Source organism: Trachurus japonicus, chromosome 10 (assembly GCF_045865225.1).
Source record: "Trachurus japonicus isolate A0001 chromosome 10, Traja_1.0".
Taxonomy (NCBI): domain Eukaryota; kingdom Metazoa; phylum Chordata; class Actinopteri; order Carangiformes; family Carangidae; genus Trachurus; species Trachurus japonicus.
In genome coordinates, this window is record NC_140916.1 from 22541070 (window position 1) to 22564938 (window position 23869).

At 44.3% G+C, this 23869-nt stretch overlaps 1 protein-coding gene across 2 annotated transcripts in view; it reads right to left on the reverse strand.

Moving 5' to 3' along the window:
- nlgn3a (neuroligin 3a) overlaps positions 1–23869 on the reverse strand; it is a 122021-nt gene that overhangs the window by 44681 nt on the left and 53471 nt on the right. For both annotated transcript variants that reach the window (XM_085790112.1, XM_085790113.1), the window contains one exon: positions 193–378. In XM_085790112.1, the coding sequence (XP_085646238.1) occupies positions 193–378 (186 nt within the window). The remainder of the gene's footprint in view (positions 1–192; positions 379–23869) is intronic.

Consider the following 23869-nt stretch of genomic DNA (forward strand, 5'->3'; position numbering starts at 1 on the left):
TGCAAACCTGCCTGCCTCTTAAAACATTTGCCATGCTGCACAGTACAGTAGAATACATTACCCAATAACTTGTGACCTGCACTGCCAGTTTCTAATATCAAGCAGCCTACACACCGGCAGGCATGAGCTCCACAGCTGTATTACCCATCCCCCACTCCCTCGCCCGCCCCGCTCCTCCCTGCTGTGCTCTACCTTCAGAGTGGTGGGAGAGGGTGAGCAGGCTGACGCAGGAAGCGCCGATGCCAGAACCGAACACAGTGATGCGGTTGGAGTCCCCGCCGAAGAAGCCGATGTTCTCGCTGATCCACCTTAAAGCCTGGATCTGGTCCAGGAGCCCGTAGTTCCCTTTAGCAGCCTGGTCACCCGTACTGAGGAAGCCTGCAACACAAACCAAGATTAAGAGATTACAAACTCACACAGAGAAAGCTAAATCAAACAAAATAACATTGTTCTACATTCTGAATGAGACAATGAGGCAATATGCAATTTGCACATGCAACTATAGCTATACATACAGCTTGTTATTTTCCGTGTGCACCTGCAATACTAAAGGTTAGCCACAATGGCTAACCCCTACTCGATTGTGTCCGAAGAACTGTCACATCAGATGACAGCAGCGGTGAAATCATGACTTATTAGACGACATGGCTGTTGTAAAATAGGAGCGTGCGTGACCACATGTCATTTGCACCTTATGGGAAATCAATGGTACGTCTCCACGGGTGCACATCTATCATCAGATATATTGAGCAGCCCTGATGAAAACCATACGAATCTATGAAAACTCAGCGGACGCAGGGAGAGGGAAAAAAGACGTGATAACAAGATTTACAATCATGTTTGATGCTGCAAACACCTCCATATGGACTGCGACCTCATTACATTTCCTATCAGAGTTACCATCTTCCTCTGACAGTGTCTGGACTCTCTCTCTCCCTCACACACTCTCACACACTCACACACACACTCTGTAGAGCCACATACTTTCACTATAAACATTCACAACAGGCACTATCCGGGCACATTTTCTTCCGTGTCTGTGTAATCTGCTATATGATGCCTGAGTTGGACAGTGAGTCTCTCTTGGGTACATCAGAGCTCATGTTAACACACCACCCTCTCCCAGCTGCTCTCCAGGGCCTAAGCCCTGCTGAATGATGGGTAATCGAGAGTCGCGGGAGAAGATCAAAGGCAAGCAATCCCTGAAGTCCCCACGGTGGATTCAGTGTCCATCAAACCCCTGAACATGCATACGAGGTGACAGCTCGGAGACATGCGTGGAAACCAAGACCCCCTCTGTCTCTAGTGGCGATATCGGCAAACACTTCACAGGCAATAAATGTGTTGGTGGTGAGTGTTCCCCAGCCTCCAGTGATGGTCCTTCAGCATTGTTTCTAACATCTATTTCATGGTCTATGCCTCCGTATAATGATGAGCTCTCTGTGTTTAAGTCCTAAGGGGGAGAAGGGAATGGTTTTGATATCAGCATTACAAAAAAAAAGAAGAAGATCAAATCCATGTGTTTTTTTTGACTCAGGTCAGAACATTGATCCTCGCTTTAGAAAACACAGATTAGAAAGCAGCTGCTCCAAGCTCATTAGCTGTTTATGGGTATGTATGTACTGTACTGTATGTACGAGGATGCGTGCCTGCCAATGCTTGTTTTGTGTTTTTTTTTTCTTCTCATATTTGTGTGAATCAGAGACTATAGAGGGCGCAACCTCCTGCCCAACCCCCCACAGCACACCCGCTTCGCCCCGAGTGTCTGTTGGCAGCAACAAAGAGGGTGGGCAGGGGAAAGGCCAGGCCTGATCATCGATAGGAGAGAGGCGGTGGCACAGGAAGCAAAGCAGGAGACAAATGGATCAACAGATGGTCTCCTTCAGACGCATCCCTGAGGATGACAGAGCAGCAGGGCACATGCAGAGAGAGAGAGAGAGAGAGGGAGAGTGGAAGAGACAGGCAGAGGAACAGACGCAGAGACAGGCAGAGAGGAGAACGGAGCACTCCAATTGAAGAGCTTTTTCTTTTTCTCTTGCGGCTGCTCCTCGCGTTCCCTCATAACTAAAGGACAACAGCTTTTACAACTCTCGCCCCGGTGCTGTGGGGAGAGAGGAGACGTGACTCTCCCAGAATAACCCTCATTTGCGAAATGGTTCACACTTCACCAAGTGTATGTCAGACGGTTTAAGAAATGTCAGGAGACTGGTATGTAAAAGGGGTTCTGTGCAACTGTTAGCCTAATTGAAAAGATATAGTAAACATTATCCATTTGGCACTGTAATATGAGGCATTACTTAATGACAAAATGTAAATCATTAGAGTTGGATCCACAGCCGGCTGAATAAAACACCGCTCAGTGCTCTACTCTGTTGTGACTTTTTGTTTAGCCGCGTTGATTCCTCTGCATCTATAAATGAAACTGGTCATTAAAATGTAGACGTGGAATCCAATCTCTCAGACAAGACATGCTGCAGGCACCATTTAAAAATACATCTAATATAGCTGCTGGTTATGTTTTAATTGGAAAGGTGACAGAAAGTATTTTCTTTGGAAAGCAATTAAGATAGCCAAATAATTGTTTTTTATGCATAGTTATTTCTCTATTTATATTTATGGCAGTCTGTCTGTCTCTATGCATGTGCTCTGAAGGTGTTTATCTCTTTTATGGATATTTCTTTATGCCTATTACCTATAAATCACCTCTGGGCTTAAAGCATATAGAAAAATATACACATTTGCCCAAGACACACTCTGATTAGTTGACACAAACTTCTCAGGCTTCGTCTCAGGTTTGAGTTGCCTAAAATTCTCTTTTCTCACCAGGGATTGGGTTATAGATTTGCAGATCTAGCAGATGATCCCCGTCTGATCGGCACTGCGTGGGCTCTGGCTGCACATGAACCGTGATGCGCAGCGTTCACAGCTCACACCTACACAGGACCTTGGGATTCTGGGCTGCAGCTCTGTGTGTATGAAACACTTGGTCAGGCTGGTTACGTGCTTGACTGCACAACTCAACCTGACATCCAACGGCTTCTTAATCTAAAGCAGGTGCCGCTTTACAATACGTTTTTAATTCTCAACGGTAATCACATAATATCCATCTTTGTTTGCTGCCTGAACTCAAATCAATATGCAAATTCTCTTTTAAATGATCTGACCAATTAACTTTGGCACAAACACAGTTACCGTGTCCCAATCAAGTTAATTCAACAAACATAAAATAATCATTAAATAGTAAATAACTCAAGTTGATCTGCTACTTTGAAAGTTAAGTGCATACAAATTAATTTGAAGTCATTTATTTTTTCTCTGTGACATTATTAATCCCTCCTGCTGTGAGTTCGGTAACAAACCATAGCTTAAATGTGGGATGTATTTTAATTTAGTTCTAATAACTGAGGCAAAGCCTGATCCTGTCTTTCTACTGGTTGAATACAAATATCCAATATGGTGACACATACAAAAAAACGCCCTTTTGGTTGACAGGCTGAAGTAGTTGAGTGGAAAATGATCTGTTTGGATAAAGGACTCCACACTGCAGAAAAGGAATCCAAGGAATTTTTATCAACTGAATTTCTCCTATATCTTACACACTAAATTCAAAATGTATTTCATAAGCTCTGTTTAGGGAATTGGTTATATACGGATCCCTTGTCATGTTAACAAATAAAATCTCATATGGTTGAAACAAATATATCATACAAAGATTTCCATATGGGATATATACTGTAACCTGTCACACGTCAGATGGATTAGACATGAAATTAGCATGAGCTCCTCTTGTTCACTGCAAACACACTGTATGAGTTAATAACAGTGATTCTGTGCTCTTTCTCTCGCATGTTAGAGCTGTAATTTGTCCTGACTGATTACATGATGTGTTTTTGTATCGTGTCTCAGAGCGATTCTTCCCTGACAGTGATGTGGTGCACTTCTGCCGTATGAAGAGCTGGTATTTTCTCCTTGTGGCAGCACAGAGTCCGAGATTCAGTCCTGATCTCAGTCGGAGTGGCAGCGGTGGCCGTGGTCTGGGTGCAGCTGGGTCAGGTCGCACCTGTCACCTTGCATCGTCCTTGCCGGACGAAACGTTGTGTGTGTGTGTGTAGTGCAGCTCCCCCTGCGAGGAACTTAGTCGCCTTTGTCGCCTTAGCATGATCAGAGGATCAGTTAATGTATACAGAATGACAGAGCCCCCTCTCTGCTGTGTCTGAGCTTCAGCCACTGTGCCGGAAGCGCTGCGTGAGCGGCAGACATTGATGTTCAGAGACCAGGAGATCACCACTCAAATCTAGCACCTCTCCATTTCCACACACTGCCACACAGCAGCCGCGATCATTGCAGCACCTGAATATCAGCGAGAGTGGGTTTATTTATCCCAAAAAGCCACCGCTGAGCGTGATGCCACATAATGCATTTTGAGGCTTGATCATATTTTGTCAATAAGCGCACGCCGCTATCTCAGCGTAAACTCAGCATCTCTGCTTCCTCCTGAGCGCCGGCAGTGATTTCCTTTAGACATGCCTCTCAGCATTGATATTTCCCTATTGATTATGATTTAAATGTCTGTTTCCTATACGGTGGGCTATAACTCAGAGTGTAGCGGAAAGAGGTGATGATAATGATCGTTCCGACCCCAGACATCTCTCTTAGCCTGGTCTCCCAGATAATGGAATGTGTGTAAAGTAATGGCAGAGAGTGAGAAGGGGGCGAGGAAAGGGTGAGGGGGAGGGCAAAAGCTTGTTATTGAGCTGAAGAGTGAGCTTACACATGGACAGATGGAGGGAATGGATAGGGAGAAGGAGGAGGAGGAGGAGGAGGAGGAGGAGGAGACGGAGGATGGGAATAACAGCGGTGACGTAACAGAGGGAAAGTTTTTCAGATTTCTGTTGGATTCATTCTTGCTTTTGCTTCGCCTTTTCCCTGTTTCTTTCTCTTGCTCTCATCCTCTTCCCTCTTTGGGGCTGCCGGTTAACAAGGCAGTCTGTGTCCAAACCCTCCTTTGGTACTCTCCCCCGACTCCCTCTTGCCCTCTCCCTCTATCTTTTCTCCCCCCTTCTCTTCTCTCGGGAAATAAAGGCCCACACAGTCACAGCCTTGACAGCCTCCCCTAAGAATCCCCCACTACAAAAGAGCTCCAACTTCCCCCCCAGCCAGGCCGGGGCTGAATGGGAGCCTCTGGGGTGTGGATGAGAAGCAGAGGAAAGGGGGCCACCCTCCGCACAGCCACATAAAGGGCCTGTGTGTCGGGCTCACGATGAGCAAGGGACATACCCAGCAGTCCATCCTGCACACAGGGAGTCATTCCCACAAGATTTATCATTTTCTCTTTTTTTTCCTCTTTTCTTCCTTTTTTTGAGGGGCTGGATGGTGAGAATTGATCAGCCCACTGACAAGAGTCAAAAAAAAAAGGGTGATGGGCTGGAGGGGGAGGCGTGGGCTTGAATGAAGGTGATTGCCACTTGGATCAGTGTACAGCTACTCTTAACAGCTCACTGCCCAATAGCGTGGCTGGAACTCAGTCTGATCTGGGAGCAGGAGGGCGACAGAGATAGAGAAACAAGGAGGGAGAAAGCCAATGAGAAAGAGAAGGAGAGAAGTGCAGGCAAGCACAAGAAAGCCTCTTTATGGCAGCCTGAACACTGAAAGCCATTTACCCAGCACTGCATCCTTGTTTCCGGTGGAGGGGAAAATATAAATAAAGAACTTTTTCATTGTAATCCTTCTAAATTGCTGGTTTCATATGAATGAATATATCATGACTGCAGAACCCATCGTGATTGCAGAATCAAATGGTAAAAGGGAATTTATGTATGAGCCCCCGACTCCTGCTGGCCTCATCACGAATCAATAATTGAAGCAAATATGTGATCGCCTTCAATGGCAACAATATCATCTGATGTTTCAGGAGCCTGCCCCTCGACACTGGGCGACTTCAAACTGAATAATAAAACACTCGCTAAACTGTGGGTCTGCACTGAAAATGTGAACCGATGATGAACAGAAACCTAAACGGTCTGGCCCGAATATCCGTTCCAGACACTCGGCGGCCGTCTGTCATGACACAGATAGACGAAGAGTGTGCAACATGAAGCAATGCTGCTGCTGCTGCTGCTGCTGCTACATTGTGGGGCTGAAAGGTGGTTGAAGAGTGTGGAGCACGATGCTGAAGACAGAGCATTGTGTATACTGCACTGCTATGTACACACTGAGCCACTCAAATGGAAAATGTGGTTTGTGTGCAACAAAGCACTCAAAAAAAAAAAAAAAAACAATATAAAAAAAAAAACATACACGCACAACAAAATGTCACGAGGGAAAATCTGCACTGCACAAACACCCAAGCTCATCTGACACATATCTGAGAACCTAAAACCCAGATCTGTTACAGACAGACAAGAGCCTGTTACAGCAGACGGGGATGAAAAGCAGACACTGTAAGTCAGAGCTGCTGGTGCACGTGGCAGCTGCTGGTCGTCCTGCATGTGACTTCGGGCCTGCCTTAATCTGATTGTGAGATGTGTCCTGGTGGTCAGGCGACACTATTCAAGAGCTCTGGTTAACAGCAGCCCTGGCAGCAACTACAAATGAGCAGTTTGCATATGTATGACCCCTGGCATCTGAATGCCACTCAATCAATCACACATCGGCTCCAGCGGCTGTCGGCTTTGTTGCTCCCCTTTGCTGCTCCCTCTCTCCCTCTCCCACTCTCTGCCACCCTCCCTTCGCCATCCTCTCCCTTGTGCTCCTTCTCCCTGTCATGTTTCTTGTCTTCCTGTGCTCTCACTGTCTGTTTCTCCCTTTCTCTCTCTCGCCGTATATGCCTCCATCTTTTTATAACCGCTACCTATCACCTTCTCTCTTCTCCGTATCTTTCAGCATCGTTGAATAGCACAGACAGTGGGTTCTCAAAGACAGCGAAATGCTTTTACATTAAGGGAAGCTTTGCATCTCACAGCTGGTGCGGAGGCGAGCCTGCGTGCTCCCACAGAGGCAGAGGGAGAGACTGCTGCTGGAGAGTCGCAACAGCGAGGTTAAGCAGCACTTTGGTTCCACTTGGAAGAACATGCATCGTAGGGAGAAATTTCATGAGCAATAATTTGCCTTTACATAAATCTCATATTTAAAAAAAGGGCAAAAAAACATATTCTTACAGTAAATCCACTTTCCTTTGTTCAAGTAAAACAACACTGCGTGTGGTGCTCTATCTCGCTCTTTGGCCTGTGGCTGCATAAGTTCAAAGGCATGGTGTGAAACATGACATCAAGCCCGGGTGATGTAATTTGAGGGCGTGGTGAGAAAGATTAGCTCCGCCCAGCTCTGGGAGGACGGGGCAGTGTTCAATGATGCGCTGTGATACCACGGACGAGATCAGAGCCCAGCTTATCAAAGCACATCAGTGGAGCAGAGCAGAAGAGAAAGGTCATCATTTAGAGGATCTTCAAAGCCCAACTCCTCTCCTCCTCAGGTTGGAGGAGCTCTGATAGCTGGCCATAATTAGCTTAGTTTTGGTTGACCCTTCCTCATAAGAACTTGTGAAATAATCTCAGACAGCCTGTTCTCCAGATTTTTATTCATGATACTGTAGATCCTGTCTTCTCATATTTGCTCATTTGTAAAAACAGAAAAAGAAAAAACCCTGCCAACTTAGGCTGTAAATCAACAGCAGCAATTCAAATGAACATCTGTTTTCTGGAGGTTTAGCACTGTGGTGTGTACTGTATAAGTGATGTTTTATTTGTCTTTGGAAGGGTGTAATATTTCTGGCTACAAGAAGTAGTGCTGCTGCCAGTGGGGTTGTGTTCTGATTTGGAACTGGCTCCACATTTACAAGAAGGGAGGATTTGTTAGGAATCATGCTTTCTGAGTCTGTTTTTCGGCTCCGCTTTTATCTACATCGCTGGTTACGAATGCATCAGTGCACCTGTCCAGTGTTTCCAATATGGCCGACCATAATAAGCACTCTGAAAGAGTTATGGATAAGTCTGGTGATACTGTGTCTCGTTCTTTTTGACAGCACCATCCTTGTTCCGCTTTTCAAAGACATAACAGTGATAGAGCAGAATTTAATCACCGTTTCAAAAATGATTTCATAAATTTAGGAAGCTAAAAAGAACCACCAAATTCTTGGCAAAGTTCTGACAAATGGCAGCAGTCTGACTCTCAATAAGTCAAACAAAGATGGTTCCTGTTTTAGGTCTGTTTTCTCTTCAGACCTAAAAATATGAGTTAAAAAGATTTGAACTAGGTGAATCAATTAGAGTCAGTCAAATCTAAACCCACCAAAGAGCAAGGACAGATTGTGTTTGGAACAATTAGGAAGTATATGTGTGGAACCGCTTTGGCTCTGGGCTCTGGCTGTGTGTGTGTGTGTGTGTGTGGGTGTGTGAGAGTAAATGGGAGTGCCATGGCACTGAGTGTGGGTGAGTGCGCAGCCACTGTGTGCATAAGTGAAGAGGAGGGCTTCCAACAGAGTGTGTGCGTATTTGTTTGTTTGTGGGTGTGTGGAGCAGGAAGAGCTCAGAGGGGGTGGGGGTGGGGGGTGTGGGGGTGTGGGGGTGTATGCAGTGCGGCGAGGGAGGTATGGATATTAATCACCAGGAGGAGCATGGTTCTGTGGCGCCGGGCGGAGATGGATGGGGTGTGAGTGCAGTGATGTCACTCTGACAAATGGACCGGCCATGTTGGCTGAGACTCGCACATCGCCTCTCATTTCAATTAGTTCCTCACACAACAACCCACCTAACCCACAATCTGCAGGTTACACAGGCACAAACACACATACACTCTGGCCACAAACACACCCCCCTCCTGTGCCCCAACCCATAACACGGCCCTCTAACAAGATGCACTGATCTGTAAGAATACAGTGGAGCTCCTTTAATTAATCTAACTCAATTATGACAGCACTTTTGCTTTCAATCCCAGCAGCCAGTCACTCATTACCATTCATATTATCGGCCAAGCGCACTGACTAGGTCTATGGCCAGCACACTAACTGGCAGAGAGTCTGGGTGTGTTTACGAACTAAAGACTGGGCACTGCCCGCGTGTTTTCCCACAATATCAATTTAATGAAGTGCCGGAACTGTGGCAATGCGAGCAGTTGCTTGGGCCAATGGTAATAGCATGCATTTACTCTCTGATGTGGAAAAAGCTGCAAGATCTGTAGCAGCCATCACAGTGAGCAGCAGTTCTGACAAACTGAGTTCAGGTATTAAAGGTCCTCACTAGTTGTTTATAGCCTTGTTCTTAAAAGCCTGACACCCACTAACTAATGGAGCCAGGGCTGATTTTAAAGCGTCTGTCACCTATAAAGGAAGTGTTAAGCCCTGTTTTCAAAGGTCTGTTGCTGCTAACTGGATGCAGCGAGCCTTGTTGGAAACTCCTGTCTCTCTTGCATGAACTTTGACACCGGGGGACTTGACTATCCTATGGACTTTCCTCCAGGCTATCCACACTAAAGTGCCTCTCAATCACCAGTGTACTCATTCTGCACCTTCTCGCTTTCTGCTTCTTTTCCTCTTTCTTGTCCACCTGATCTCTGTCTCCCTCCGCTGCGATCCTCCACTTCTTCATACTGGCAGGATGGTGCAAGCGGATCACTTTAGTATAAGCTGGGGCAGGCTGGGCCAAGTGAGGCTGAACTGGGCTGCGCAGTGCACAGTGGAGCGCTAAGTTGGGGGATTTGATCAGAGCCTCCTGGGACTCCAGCTCCAGTTCCAGCTTAACATCAGTGGTGGGTATCTCTTCATCTGCCCGTGAAAGAAGCAGGAGGTTAATACCAACCCTATAGAGAGCAGCAATTGGGGAGAGGAGGGGTGGGGGGGTGGGGTGGGGGGTTCATTGTGCCACATGTTTAATTAAGCACCTCCACATCTGCATTTATCGCATTAAAATCTAACACTGGAGAAACATCAAAGCACATTGAAGAGTTTTAAAGACCATAATTGCAGCTGCTGTGTGTGTGTGTGAGACAATTGTGTGTCAATGCAGTAACCACTCTGCAAAGTGTGATCAACAGCACATTTTATTCACTACATACTCAAAAGCAGATCTATCGCTATAGTGCCACCTAAAATGAGAAAAGCAATCAACGCAGGTCATATGGGAATGCGAATGTGCGGTTGTGTGGTTTGTTGACAATACTAACCAACACAGAATATATTTAATATGTCGATATTGGCAGTTGAATATCTTTTAGTCTCATAGAAAGTGAAACCACTTGGTTTCTACATATGCAGAATTTATTACCTTCTACCTTGTGAGGGTGCTTGGTGCTTGCTTGGCTTCACATATTCCTTTGTTGATGAAACATGCCTGTTCTCTCACCCCGAGAACAGTGGGAAATGAAAAATGGATGAAAAGCTTTTGAAATAGTGCGTATGATTACCATAACACTTCTACAATAGAGGGAGTGTGCCTGTCATGTATTGTAGCATGTAACACAAAGGCCATGCACTATACAAAAGACACTTGTACCGATGTCCTACAAAGCATGGCAATATTTGCTTTATTTTCCTCCCTTTCAATTGATATTGAAGTCCTGTTTCCAGTGAGGGTCTTCACGTTCAAACAGCTGAAGTGTTTCTTTTTTTTTTTTTCATTTTGCTTCGCTGTTCCTCCTTTTAATCTAGCAGCACTAAGGAACTACTGTAGGTTCCAGCAACAACAAAAAGGTTAGATCTCGCTTTCTGTTTCATCTCGGCCTCCTGCGATCCCCAGGGATGTCTCTCTGCGCTCGTCTGCGCTGCTCGACGATGGGAGTTTGTGCCAGGCCTCTGTTTGTTTGCCCCCCCACCCCCTCCTCATTGCGTTAAAATCTGCCTGACAGTTCGGCAGCATGGCTCAGGCCCCACAGGAGCAACCGTCAGATAAAATGTCACCATGGCTTTGTTCCATGCACCCTATAGGCTGGCCAGGCACACTGTACACCTGAGAGCCCGAAGGCCAGAGCACAGAGCGAGGGTGAAAGAGGTGGTGTTGCTCTCCTGCCTGAACAGCATCCAGTCTGACTCATTTCTCTGCCTGTGCCATCGCCGCCTTTTTGTTAACCGACTGCCTTTATCTTCATTGACAAAATCCGCTTCAGTGGACAATTACATTAGATTAGCTGTAACCTTACAGCTACAGTATATGATTAAATTACAAATAAATCATATATGGTTCATCTAGAGTGCTAATTCAGCATCTTTCTATATTACAGGGAGACGTGATGGGATAAGATTGCCATCGCTTAACATAACAGCTTCTCAGCCTCAATCTCTTGACATCCACAGTCAAACCTGATCCACTTTTTCTTTGAACAGCAGCAACACCAGAGCCACACTCCTGTCTCTGAGCCTCAGATGACTCTTCTCACTGTTTCCCTAACGAGGCTGGAGCGAAAGAGCCGACTGGTCCTCTCACAGCCGAGCACTAGGGCGGTTGCCGCTGTCAGCTCCTGTTAGCTCAGCCCTCTCTGGTTCACGTTTCAGAGAGCACAAACACACTCATCCCAAAGGAGCTCATCCATGCTCCCCCTCACCTACCCCGATCCCCCCTCCCCTCTCCCCCCCTCCCCTTTGCCCTCAATAAATTAATAAAAGAAGGAGCAGCTCTCGCAGGTAATTTGATTAAATACGACATCCCTGCTTTAAAGAGTGTGCTGACTAAAGCAAAAAGTATGACGGGACGTTGTCGGAAGAAATTGTCACTGTACTCGAACGTGACCCCTCCCGCCCCAGAAGCTCTCCTGTCCTCTCTATCAGCTCAGCATCACCACATACTCCATTTTTCCAAGGACATCTCTGAGTGTTATTAGATTAAAAAAAAAAGAAAAAGAAAAAAAAAATGCTATATGCTCCAGATTACTGGGCTTGTCAGTCACCTAATTTGTTGCAATCCCCACCAGATCTCTCCCCTTAATTGAGTTTCTTTTGCCTTATTTGATAGCAGACGTTTATGAGTTCATATGTTTGAACCGCGACTGCATGCTGCATAAGCCTGTGGGCACACGCTCGTTCTTTTCAAAACAGACAATGTAAACAACAACATGAGCTCAGACATTTGCTCTACACCAAGGACGTAAATGAATGTAACCAAATTCTGCCAAATGTGCCAAGGGAGTCATATTAGCATTTTTTTAGAAAAAGAAGAAAAAAAGAAACTTAATGCATGAATTCAAACACCGTATATTCTTGTATTTTAGTTAAACGTAGCCAGTCTGTAATTTGCAATCAAAGAAACTGAATCAGTGTGATAATTCATTTCATTCAACATACAGGGTATATTGTTCCCGTTTCCCCCGGTGAACTCTTCATCTCTCGCTGTGTTTATGTCATCCCCGCTGTCACTGTCTCTTCTCCCCTCGGGCTGGAGAGGGCTGACTAGAGCTAGGAAGGATGTATCGAGCTACGACGTATGAATGAAATGACAACTCGTCTCTCAGTCAGAGCGGGAAACCACTCATTATACAGATTGCTCTGTGGTAGTTCTGGCCAGTCAAGGCCGGTGTCACCTCTCCTCAGCCTGGCCTCGACAAAACGGGCATCATTGCCTCCCCTGTCTCGCCATCGCCGGGCCTGACACACTTTGTTGCTAACTCTGACTCCTTTGCAGTCATGTTGCCTAGAGGTTACAAGGGTGGATTACTGACCCAACAACAATGCCAATAATGGTAGGGAAACAGATGCGTTCTAATGGAAAGAAGGATTCTGAATCTTATTAGCAGGACATCTTGTTTCAGTCAATGCCCCAGCAGCCCCTCTGGCTCCGTGATAGCATCAGCAGCAAACAGCTAGCAGGTGCAGAGCAGAAATAAAGCCAATTGTGTTCATCGAATCATCCCCCAGTCCAACCACCACCCCACATCTATTCCTTCACTTGAGTGTCCACTAAATGGCTGTGCTATGGATAATGCTCTCCAATGTCAGTTAATGCTCTCAGTTGTGCTATCAAGACATATGCTGATGACAATACTTTCCTCTTGCCTTTGATACGTTAACTATGCCGGAATGGCTCCCTCGTCGGGAAACAGGTGGTTAACTGCTCTTCCTGTCTCTAGCCGAGTTTAACTGGACCGTGCTGTGTGCTGTGGCTCCTCATCGTTGGTAACATCCCCACATGTGGCTGAAAATCGCGCAGGCTCACTACCTGTAACAGCCCGTGCAACAGTAGCAGATTTGTACCACACTGAGCCCCTAAATTGAGCCCCCCTCCCCAGTCTGAGAATATACCATCCTGTCCTGCCGATTGGCATAGCGAACAGTCTTGAGTGGCAGGCTCCTGCTCTAATTAAACCAGCACAAGCATTAGTCCCGCTTGTGAGCAGTTTTCATAATTACCCGTACAATTCATTCATTATTTAACTTAACGAGATGGCTCAGTGGCCAAACATACAGCGGATTGGAGGCCCAATTTGGGAAAATGCCATAAAGATATTCAATACCTCAGGTTTTTGCCCTGGCCACCTGTAAAGCTTCTCACTGATGAGGGATCAGGAATAATAGGGCAAATACAGAAAAGCACTCTTACTGCAATGTCTATTAAGTTCAAATGAAATGTAAGTATGACCTTTCTAAGCTGCTTAATTCAGCTAAATTGGCTCCAGAGGAGGCTAATTTAGCCTTTTACAACATGGGGGGAAATGGGCATTAGAGCAGTGGTGCCACCAGCAAATGGCACTAGACCCTGACTTGTTTGCACAGAAAAATGTGTTAGCTTTCTTTCTTAAAAAGGCAAGGCTTTCCTTGATCCTAAAAGCTTCATGTTTTCTCCCCCCTCTGTCCCTTGAACTATTTACTCAAACCCAGTTTCTGGTATTACCATTAATAATCAATTTCACCACAGTTTTGACCACAGTTGTATTGTCTGTAAATGTAAATGGAGATTTACATTAAAATGCAAATGCAGCAAGTGGTATGCAGCGCATATAGTCAGCATTCTATAATCCTGCATGAAAAATGTTACCTTAGGAGCCACATGCATTTAGATGCCAGGACTGGGGTATGAAATCATACCGAGCTGTACTCAGAACCCCGCCTGCTCGAGCTGGGGAGATAATTGATACACAATTCCCGTTTAAAATGATGGGGGTCGATGATCATCTCAGACTGGTGTGATACAACACTGTAAAATTATTGAGTCAGGAGATAATCTGTTTTGATGCAGCCCTTATACCACTTATGATAATTCATACTGTCCTATACTCTCACTCATACATAACAGCTGGATCCACTGATCACAGGCGCAGCTCCAGTCATTCTGCCTCTGCCCTTTCATATTTCATGAAGAAAAATGTAAAGGTGAATCACTCTCCATATATATTGTTGCTGTCGGGTGAAAAACTCGTAAATCCAGTCCGGGTGATCTTGACATTTCAAGTCAAAGGATTATATGGTTCTGGCGTGAGTCACCTACAGAGGTGACATGAAACTCTGAAAATCTGCATTCAGCATCCGGGGTCTGACACTTTTAACAGTTCAACTAATGTGATCTGTGTCATTGAGTTCCTGCCACTCAAGAATCTATATCCTTTTTAATCCCTGTCAAGCATTGTTAACTTGTTTAAGCACCAGATACATCGCCTCAGAGAGGTATGATGCCTGTGGCAATTTACTCCCAATGAAAGCGTTAGGCTCATCTATAGCCGTGTGCTGGCCTTTTATTTTTGATTTCATTAAATATTTATGAAATCCAGGGCTCTATTTTCATGGATATATAACGTACATTGGTACATGCTGTTCTGTGCATATGTGAAATGATGGTCATGTTTACATTAGGCCTTGCTTGCTTGTAGCTGGGTTACCGTGCATGCATCAGTATTGTCACTGCTGTGTTTGCAGCACAGCTTGCTGTTGACTTAAGGACTACAGAGTTTGGGGGAGCAAGATCAGAATATACAGTATAAAGTAAAAGCTCGCAAATCTATGACACTGTTGCAAGTGTAAACCAGTTCAAACAAAGCAGCAGGCTTTGCGTTTCCAGCACAGAAACACGAATGAGACAAAAGCCAGAGAAAAGCCACTTCCTCTGCCTCCCGTGTCAGGAAATGGAATACTATTACCAGACTTGTAACTGTGCTCCAGTGACCCAGAAACACATATTTCTAATTGTTCTAGTCGGCCTCTGGGACTCCCTTCACAAAGCTACGACCTCTTTACAATTAGACCACGGCGCACGGACCATCAGGACCCAGAGGAGAGCCTGAGTGAGTACGATCCCCTCAGGCATGGGAGCGCTCCCCTGGGCAGACGACTCCAAATGCCACCTCCATGTCTGTCTGAGAGTCATGTTTTATGTGGCTGCACAAACACAAGTGCTTGCGTCAATCAAACACACAAACACACACAGCAAAGTCCAGCGCCCTCAGACAGCTCTATTTGTTCTCCCCATCCCCTTCAAAGTGCACCGAAGACCAAACCAAGGCGAGATGGACTGCGTGTGCTTTCTCCTTCCTTGACAATCTAATAACATCGGACTGCGGTGATGCAGCAAGGTCGGCCCTTGTCCAAGGTCACTCTCTGCTGGGTCCGCGGCCGAGGAGGTGTGCTCGGAGGGCGGGAGGGGAGGGGAGGGTAGGGGAGGGGACGGGAGCAAGCAGGCATACACGGCCGGCTAGATGAGATGTGATCCCAGATCCACCACCCCCTCCGATTACAGTGTAATAAGTGTATAATTGAGAGTGATAAGCACCGTGCCATTTAAAATGTTGCAAGTGTGCTGTTGATAATTAGTGACCCAGGAGAGCAGCCTGACTTTTTTTCCCCCCCAAGTACAGCGAGAGAGGCAGGCGGTGCTTTTGCCGAGATCCATGCTGATGCTGACAAAATAAAAGCCACCTGAACAGATGAGGAGTGAAGAATGGCTTATCCATTTTAATCTTATCAGGTGGTATGTATGAGTTGAAAGCAGAGCCACAACTTCTTTGATGATGCTGTTTGGGCCTTTGAAACAATAATCTCAATACTTTTGAAAATATTATCCACTAGAGTCCTCTCTATCTGTTTTCTGGGGGACATGTCAGGGGCTAATTGTTAAGAATTGAGTTATTGAGCTGTATGCCCTTCTCCAGGCCCTGAAGGACTAGCACCAATACAAATAGCTTCCAAACACTATTGGAATTCCACTGGAGTGCCCCTGACTTACCCCAGCCATAATATTGTTCTAATAATTGGAGCTCACAGGCCATCAAATATCATGCCGGTTTGTTCAATTGATTCAGACAAGGTAAAGGAGAGAGCGGGAAAAAAAACATGCATTCGCAATTTTCCCATTTGTAATTCGAATAGCATTCCTCTGCTCTATTTTTAATGATGGAAAATTCTGCGAGGCGATAGCATTTCGTAATTTGTCCTCTGGCTAACTTTTATGTAACGCTACGTAGGACTGTTAGGGCTTTGACAGGACTACAGACAAGTACACATGCAAACAGGATGCACAACTAATCATTTGGCTCCACGTGTAAAGTTGGTACTTCACCCCCCTTACAAATGGAAATGCCTCAGTGATGGCTGCACCAAAACACTGTCACTGGTGGCACAATGTAATCGGGTAATTTGATAGGATTCATTTTGTTATTGTGTTCTGTTGAAATTGAATAGGTGACAGCAGAGGTAGGGTGTCAACTGCCTGCTTGACACATTCTGCAGCCGCCGCCGCCGCCGCCGCCGCCTCGGCAGCACTGATACGACGAGAGCTATATCCCTGCCCATCAGTGAAGACAGTGGATTACTTTTTGTAGGAGACTGCTGACTTAGCACGCAGCAGAATGAGGCTGAGCGGAGGCAAGTGGCAGAGCCGGATGATAATGAAAAAAGTCATGATAAAGATGTAATGGATGTGAGATCGGGGGTAAAAAACATTTATGAATAACATCATAGGGAAGGTGTGCGACGTGGATTGACTTGGTCTGATTGTGCAATGACAATCTGCACTTTAAAAAATCCATCCCCGCCGCCTCCTTTTTCGCACATGTTGCCCTTATCACCTGCAAACAGGACTGAGACAGCGATGTGTCCTATCAAACGGTTGCTGTTCAGAAGTGTTTGAACATGTTTTAAAGCATTTCAAGTGCAAACTGAGTTTAATTAGAATGGCTGCTGATTAACGCTGCTGCGGATGAAGATGAGTGTCCAAAGAATATCAGCAGCGCCTCAGTCTCCGTGTGTGCCTCTCCTCTGGCTGAGCTCTAAACATCAAAGTGAAAAAAAATGGGACAAATGTTGTTGCAGGGAAGAAGCTGTGACTATATTAAAGAGATACGATTAATCAATAGAAAAATATGCTGTTGATGATTTTGTTTGGTAGCAGCACATGGGTGTATATAGTGTTAATTTAAAGCAAAGAGAGCATGTTTTTTCTTGTGGGTTTGAAAAATGGCCGTAACTAGGTAGAAAAAGCTTCTTTTTTTTCAATCAAATTTTAGTCCTCCTAAAATTCGGTGTTGGTTTCTCTCAGCAGCGGTTAAGTGCTATAATTATTGAGTGTAAATGTGCTAACTAGCTCTGCATCCCTCCTCCATGCTCCCCGGTATACAATATACCCAAAGGGAAGTGTGAATAATAAAGACTTCAAATGACAGGCACGCAGCAGGGTTAATGATAAAGGTCAACTTGCCAGCATGCATCCAGTGAGTGTAAAGGACAAGTGGCATGGGGTCACAACTCACATGGGCTCCTAGCCAATATATGGGAGCAGGACGCACAGTTACCCCCCCCCCCAAAAAAAAGAAAAAAAGAAACAGATGAGAGCTGCTACTCTCTAGCTACCATTCCCACAGTGACTGCGAGTGCTGCACACTTCTCCAGTGCTTTTATTAGCCTGCTATGACGTGTTTGCGATGACAGAAACTAATACAGTTTGATATGGGGAAACACAGCAAGGCTCATATCTGTGTCAACAAAACAGGAACAGATGAGACCTCAGAATGCGAGGGGAGCAATCTCAAGTACAGTATACTAGTGAGGTTGTGGATTTTCAGTGTTGCACTCACATTGCAGAAGAGAGGCAGGACATCCAAGTGCAGCGGGTGTGCTATTGAAAAAATATCAGGCGAAAAGACAGAGACGGCGCTCCAGAGGCCAGGCATCGCTTTGACAGGCAGCTCCACAGAGAGAATGTCAGCCAGCACCTGAAGCCACGCAACTCCAACAAGACATTCAGGATTTTTCCAACACGTTTCGTTGCTATTATTCATGAGGAAACTGGCATTCGGCAGCACCTGACGCTCACATCAGTCCCGCATGATATTTACAAGAATCCCTTGAACTTCTTTTGCCTGTGAGGAACAAAGCCTCTTTCTGTTCTACAGACTAATCTCAATTAAGCCCTGCTGTTGATTAGGTACCTTATGCAGTTCTTTTTTTTTTTTTTGAAAAACAAATCAGTGCAGAATGGACACAGTGAAAATAAAGTCTGAAGGTCTGACAGAAATATTTTCTTTTATCAGAGTCTTTCTTTTTTCCCATTAAGATGAATTCAGCCTTATTTAAGTCTTATTTGAAACTGAATAACTAGCTCAATATACACGCGTACATATCAATTAGTATATATCATCAAACACCATTTTTGATGGTGATTTACAAAACAAAGTTACATGTGTAGTGAACAAATCTTTAGGCTGTTTTGCTGGAAGCCAAACCCTTTAAAAAAATTCATAATTTCATAAACATAACGAATCAAATTAAGTGATAAAGGCTAGAAATGTAGAACTGTGCAGCTTGTGTGCATTTCACGAAGTATGTCTTTACTTGCCCTACATATACTGGCTCACTCTTGCACATGCAGAAATACTGCATGAAAAAAAAAGAAGCTTCCTTTAGTTTAACCTGATTCCTTTTGCATGTTAAATTTTGCATGTTAAATTCGTTCCACTTCATTTTTTCCCAGGTTATTTACAAGCAAACCATGTCAGACTTACTCTGTAAATATGTAATTTCAAAATGAATTGTTAGATATCAACCATCTGCACTACTTCCCTTCTTCTGTAAGCTGATTTGTCATGCCGTAATCCCCCCCCCCTCCCTTGTCATATTGCTGTTGATATATAACTTACTTTTTGTTTGTTTGTTTGTTTGTTTGTTGTTTGCTTACATGAGAATCAAAACAAATCAATCCTCAGGAATACACTGATGAGAAATTTAGAATTCCGGTCATGCAGCCCCAAAGGCAGGATAAGATCCGGGTGTGTAGCCGTGCACCGCAATCAAACTATCAGAGTCAAGGATTTTCTGCTGGCAGGCTGAACAAGGAGACTGGTGCAGTGTGTCTCAATCTACATTTCTATTTCCTTTTAAACATTAAATAAATCTTATTCATCTTCTTATTGAACATTTATATCTTCACATGTTTCCAGATATCTCAAAATAACCTTCAACACTGTCTTATTTTAAACCAGCAAATACAATTCTGTTACTGTCTGTCTCTCTTATAGATAATCAGAATTGATGCAAACATGCAGCCACCACTACTGTACAGTACACGAGTTCAACCACTAAATGTCGTGGCTGCTGTCCAAGGTGCTGAATCTGGTGCCATTTCTGGGTGTTCCCTATCATTTGTGGTGATGGGCAGGAATCCCACTGGCAAATAGTTTGCTTTAACTGATCGGCCTCATCCTCGTCTGCTAAGCTCCCTCCGTATACCCTCCTGTTTGGGGACACCGCTGCAAAGCTCTTGTGACTTCAGTGATTTAGTTCTCTTCTGTGATCAGTTGAGCCAGCCCACTCACGGTGGTAGTAGATTTCCTCGGTTTGAGTTTACAAGAAGAAATTGTTAAATTGAATGAACTCTCAAGATATAACTTGGAAAACAAAAATCAGATTGTTAAATTACTACTGATGTGGTCATTCGCATATACAGTACACACTAATTCCCAAGTGGAGGAAATTACACTAAGGGAGAGTAAGGCAAAATAAGAAAAATAATTATTAACCAGTTTTTTGAGGGGGTTCATTTCATATGATGATTTTTTATTTTGACTTTACTGTAAGTGTACATCTTGAGTCACTGAAATGATCTGATGCAAATAACCTCTCTAAACAAATACTGTGATGTTACTGTATATTCTAGCCCAATGTGGATTGTTGGACCCCCAAACTTGTTACTTTAACACTTGACACCATCTTGTCCAATGTAAATAATTAATGTTTGTCTCTTTTAACCTTTCTGTTAACTTAACCACTTACTTTAGATGCCAAAAAGTAGCCATAACTCACCCATAACATATGAGCAGTAACAACAACATTGCCTCTGTTCCCTTAACTTCAAGTTTAGGTCAACAAAACACTCATATGAGTCTTTTGTTATTTTTTATTTTTCAGTTTCAAACCATTTTCTCTGCTGAAAGGAAAAAAGAAAAAGATCAGGCATACAACACTGTAATGCCTGATGGACAAGCACAGAATAATACTTCTCCTCCTTTCCTTCACCTGAAATGACTGTAAAGTTACGTAAGCTTCATTCACTCAGGCAAAGGTGGTGCCCGCAGAATTCCTTCTACACTGGCTTACTACAACAAAGCCTTTCCACTGTGTTTCTAATTCTCTACATTTCCCTCCAAAGTATCTCCTCCTTCATGGAGTTGAAAAGAAAGGACAGGCAAGGGGATGTTGTAAAATCCCACCTGGATCAATTTTATACCAATCAAGGTTCCTAAATAGTGAGGGAGATGAAGTTGGACTGCAGCCACGGCTCCTCTCACTACAGAATGTAAAGATATATTGCACCTTTGTTTCAGACCCTAGTCGAAAATTATTGTATTTTCCTCATGCCGGTGGAGTTGAAATGCCCTCCCACAGGTTTGATAGACCTCATAGAGGTTACAACATGTTCATATGACCCTATAATATTAGCTCTCGTGGGAGAAAGATGGTACTTGCTCGATGTGTGAAATAACCTGTCGTGAATATTGCCAACTATTTGCTTCCTGTGGCCTGTCTGCGGGTACTTTGTTTTGAGTATTAGCACGACGTTGAATATCAGACTCCATGTCCTGCTAAATTAACAGCTCCTTTATCATCAGGCATCTTTCTCAAAGCTCCAAGCAGTCACGATTCTACCTCAACGGACATAACTCTCACTTCTGGACTATTTATATAGTCCCTATATATAATAGCAAACTCCTACTCGAGAGGTGTGATTAAAAGCAATGTGACCAGACCCTGCTCACATGCTGTCCCTCCCCACCTTCCTCCCTCTGATTGGTGCAGTTCCACCCACCACTGCACCCCTTGCTGTGCTGCCCACTTTAATCCATTATTCCAAAACGTCCACCTACTTTTTTTTGCTAAGCAATCCCCTTCACTACCACCTCGAGTGCCACTCTTTACCAACCACGCCCACGAGGTCATCGCTAATCCAACCTTATTCTCCTCCCATGTTCTTCTCCTCCTCCATTCACCTTGTCAATTCAACATCCTGCTCCTCACCCTCTTCAGGCTGCTTCCTCCCGTCTCTGTTAGGCTCCTCTGCAGCAGCACTTTGTGGTGGCAGCTGTGGAGAGTGCCTCCCACACATGCGAGGACTGCTGACCTTGGTGGTTAGGCTTGGCCGCTGCTATGATTAATGCCTCTACAAGACAAGAAGCAAGTACCTCTACCTGCCCGGCCAATATATATCTTCTTACACACATCATTCCTGTCTCGGGACACACCTCATGATGGACAAATCTTAACCTCCGTCCTCCCTGTGGCTGTACCTGTGCTCTAATCCTTCCTCTACCTACCCTTCACACGACTGCTGAAGGAGTAAAACACTGCAAAGGAGGCTGTTTTAGATTCACACACAATTTTTTTCTTCCTCTCTGAATGATCAAATATGCCTCACTGGGCTCATCTGGAAAGTGTACATGCTGGCTTCTGTTCGATATGGCTGTTACCTGTATGTATTTTGCCCTGAGGAAGAAGAAGCGCCTGTGTGTTTTTTTTGGTTGTGAAGTTAAAAATCCCTCAAGGACAAATGCACTAAGAAGAAAAGCTGTGCTGCCATTAGGAGCCCCACACTCCCTCCTAGAACAGAGTATAAAGCAAAACAAAGCATTCAAACAATGAATCACCACAGATAGATCTTTCAGGCACCATAAACAAGAGGCCCAATACGAGATGGGAATAGACTAAAGTTATAAGTCTCTGAAATACAAATATTCACCTTTGGGCATGCAATGTATCTTGTCCATGCCATCTTCTGAGAGTGATATTTGTTCAAAGGATTCATACAGTCACATGTACCATTTTCATTTAATTGATTCTCGGTCCCTCTGTCAATATCTCAGTGGAGAAACAAAACATTAATTTGCACTTCCCATTACCCAGACTGCATTGTTTTTTTTTCTATGGCCTTTTGTGCCTCTTAATGTACTATAGTTGGGCAATGCTAATGATTTTCCATTATAGTGCCACAGCTTTAATACAGTTATTTGCATCTAGAACTTGTCAGACATGCGCAGAAATCTTCAGTCCAGTTACGTAATGAAGTTTGACCTATAGAGAGAACGATAACACATCACTTAGAGCAGCTACATGTTCCACAGTTGTTAGATGTTATGTGTTATGCAATGACACATAAAAGGTTGAGGAGACCTTCAATTTATATCCTTGAGGTACCCAAGGTCATTTTGCAATTGTGGGGCAATAAACCAGTCTACAGACAGCTAAGTGTAGGAGGTTAGACAAAAGCCCCTGTTGGATGTGAATATATTTTGGGTTTTACTGGTGTGGCTATTAAAAGGGCATCTGGCTTGGAAAGCAAAGGCGAAGGCCAGCCAGGGATTCACACACCCACACACACAGAAAAAAAAACTCTGCAACATCTATTTGTGCAAGTTAATAGCCATTGCCACAAAAACCAAAGGTGAAAGAACAGCTTAATCACTGCATTGGCAACACTTGCCACTGTGCATACACTGCATTATGAATTGCCTGTTGGATACTCTATTTGAGTCTCACACTCAAAAACACTCAATTTAAGGGCCACTTGAATATATGGAAGAAGAAAAAAAAAGTTTTGGCAGCAAGTGACATACCTGGAAATTGCAGCTGCAGCTCTGAAACAGTGTTAGGTCAGATTGTGCTGAGGTGGAATTGGAAATGTCATCTCCTGTTGCTCCACCATGCCATGTCATTTCTAGCTGTTTGGTAAATATTAGCCTTTGTCTTTGAGGGGCTGCTCAGATCTCTCTCTCTCTCTGCAAAATTCAAATTTTTGTATGTTATTGTAGACTGAATTAAAAAAAAAGATAATGCTTAAGAGCAGCACATCCTCCATCACTAGCAGTAAAGGTCAAACATTCAGCAATAAAGCATCTCAACCACAAACACTGACACAAGGTTGACATTTTCCTCCAGTGAACCGCTGTTCCATCTGTGCACTTCATATTGCCATCTTTGGGTGAAGTGTTCCATTTTTACATGAGACGCTGCAGAGGACCCCTTGACCAGATAAAAGCAATTGTCAGGTTAGCTCTTTGATGTCTTTGTAATGCATATTTACTGTTTTGGTGAAAGTACTGCAATCATCTAAACATGTTTTCATCTCAGGGCAGTGCTACAGCAAAGCTTGTTCTGCATAGTGAAAAGCACTACTGTACCGTAGAAATTGATTTCTTAATGTCACAGTTTTCTGAAATGTCATGCTTATGAAAGATAATGAGCTTTGTTCCTGTTTCCATTTGCTGTAAGATGAAAAAGAAGGGCAAATTCTCATTAACAATACATCAGCTATCTGAGTTCAAGTCACGGCAGTGAGGGGAAATCTGTTGTTCATTCAGAGCAGAAAACCTTAGTTACTTCAAATAACCGTCCTGGTGCTATTTCTTATACCAGCCATTCAACACATCTCAGCTACTGGATGTATCCTAAAAAATATATTCTTATATCAAATTGACATAA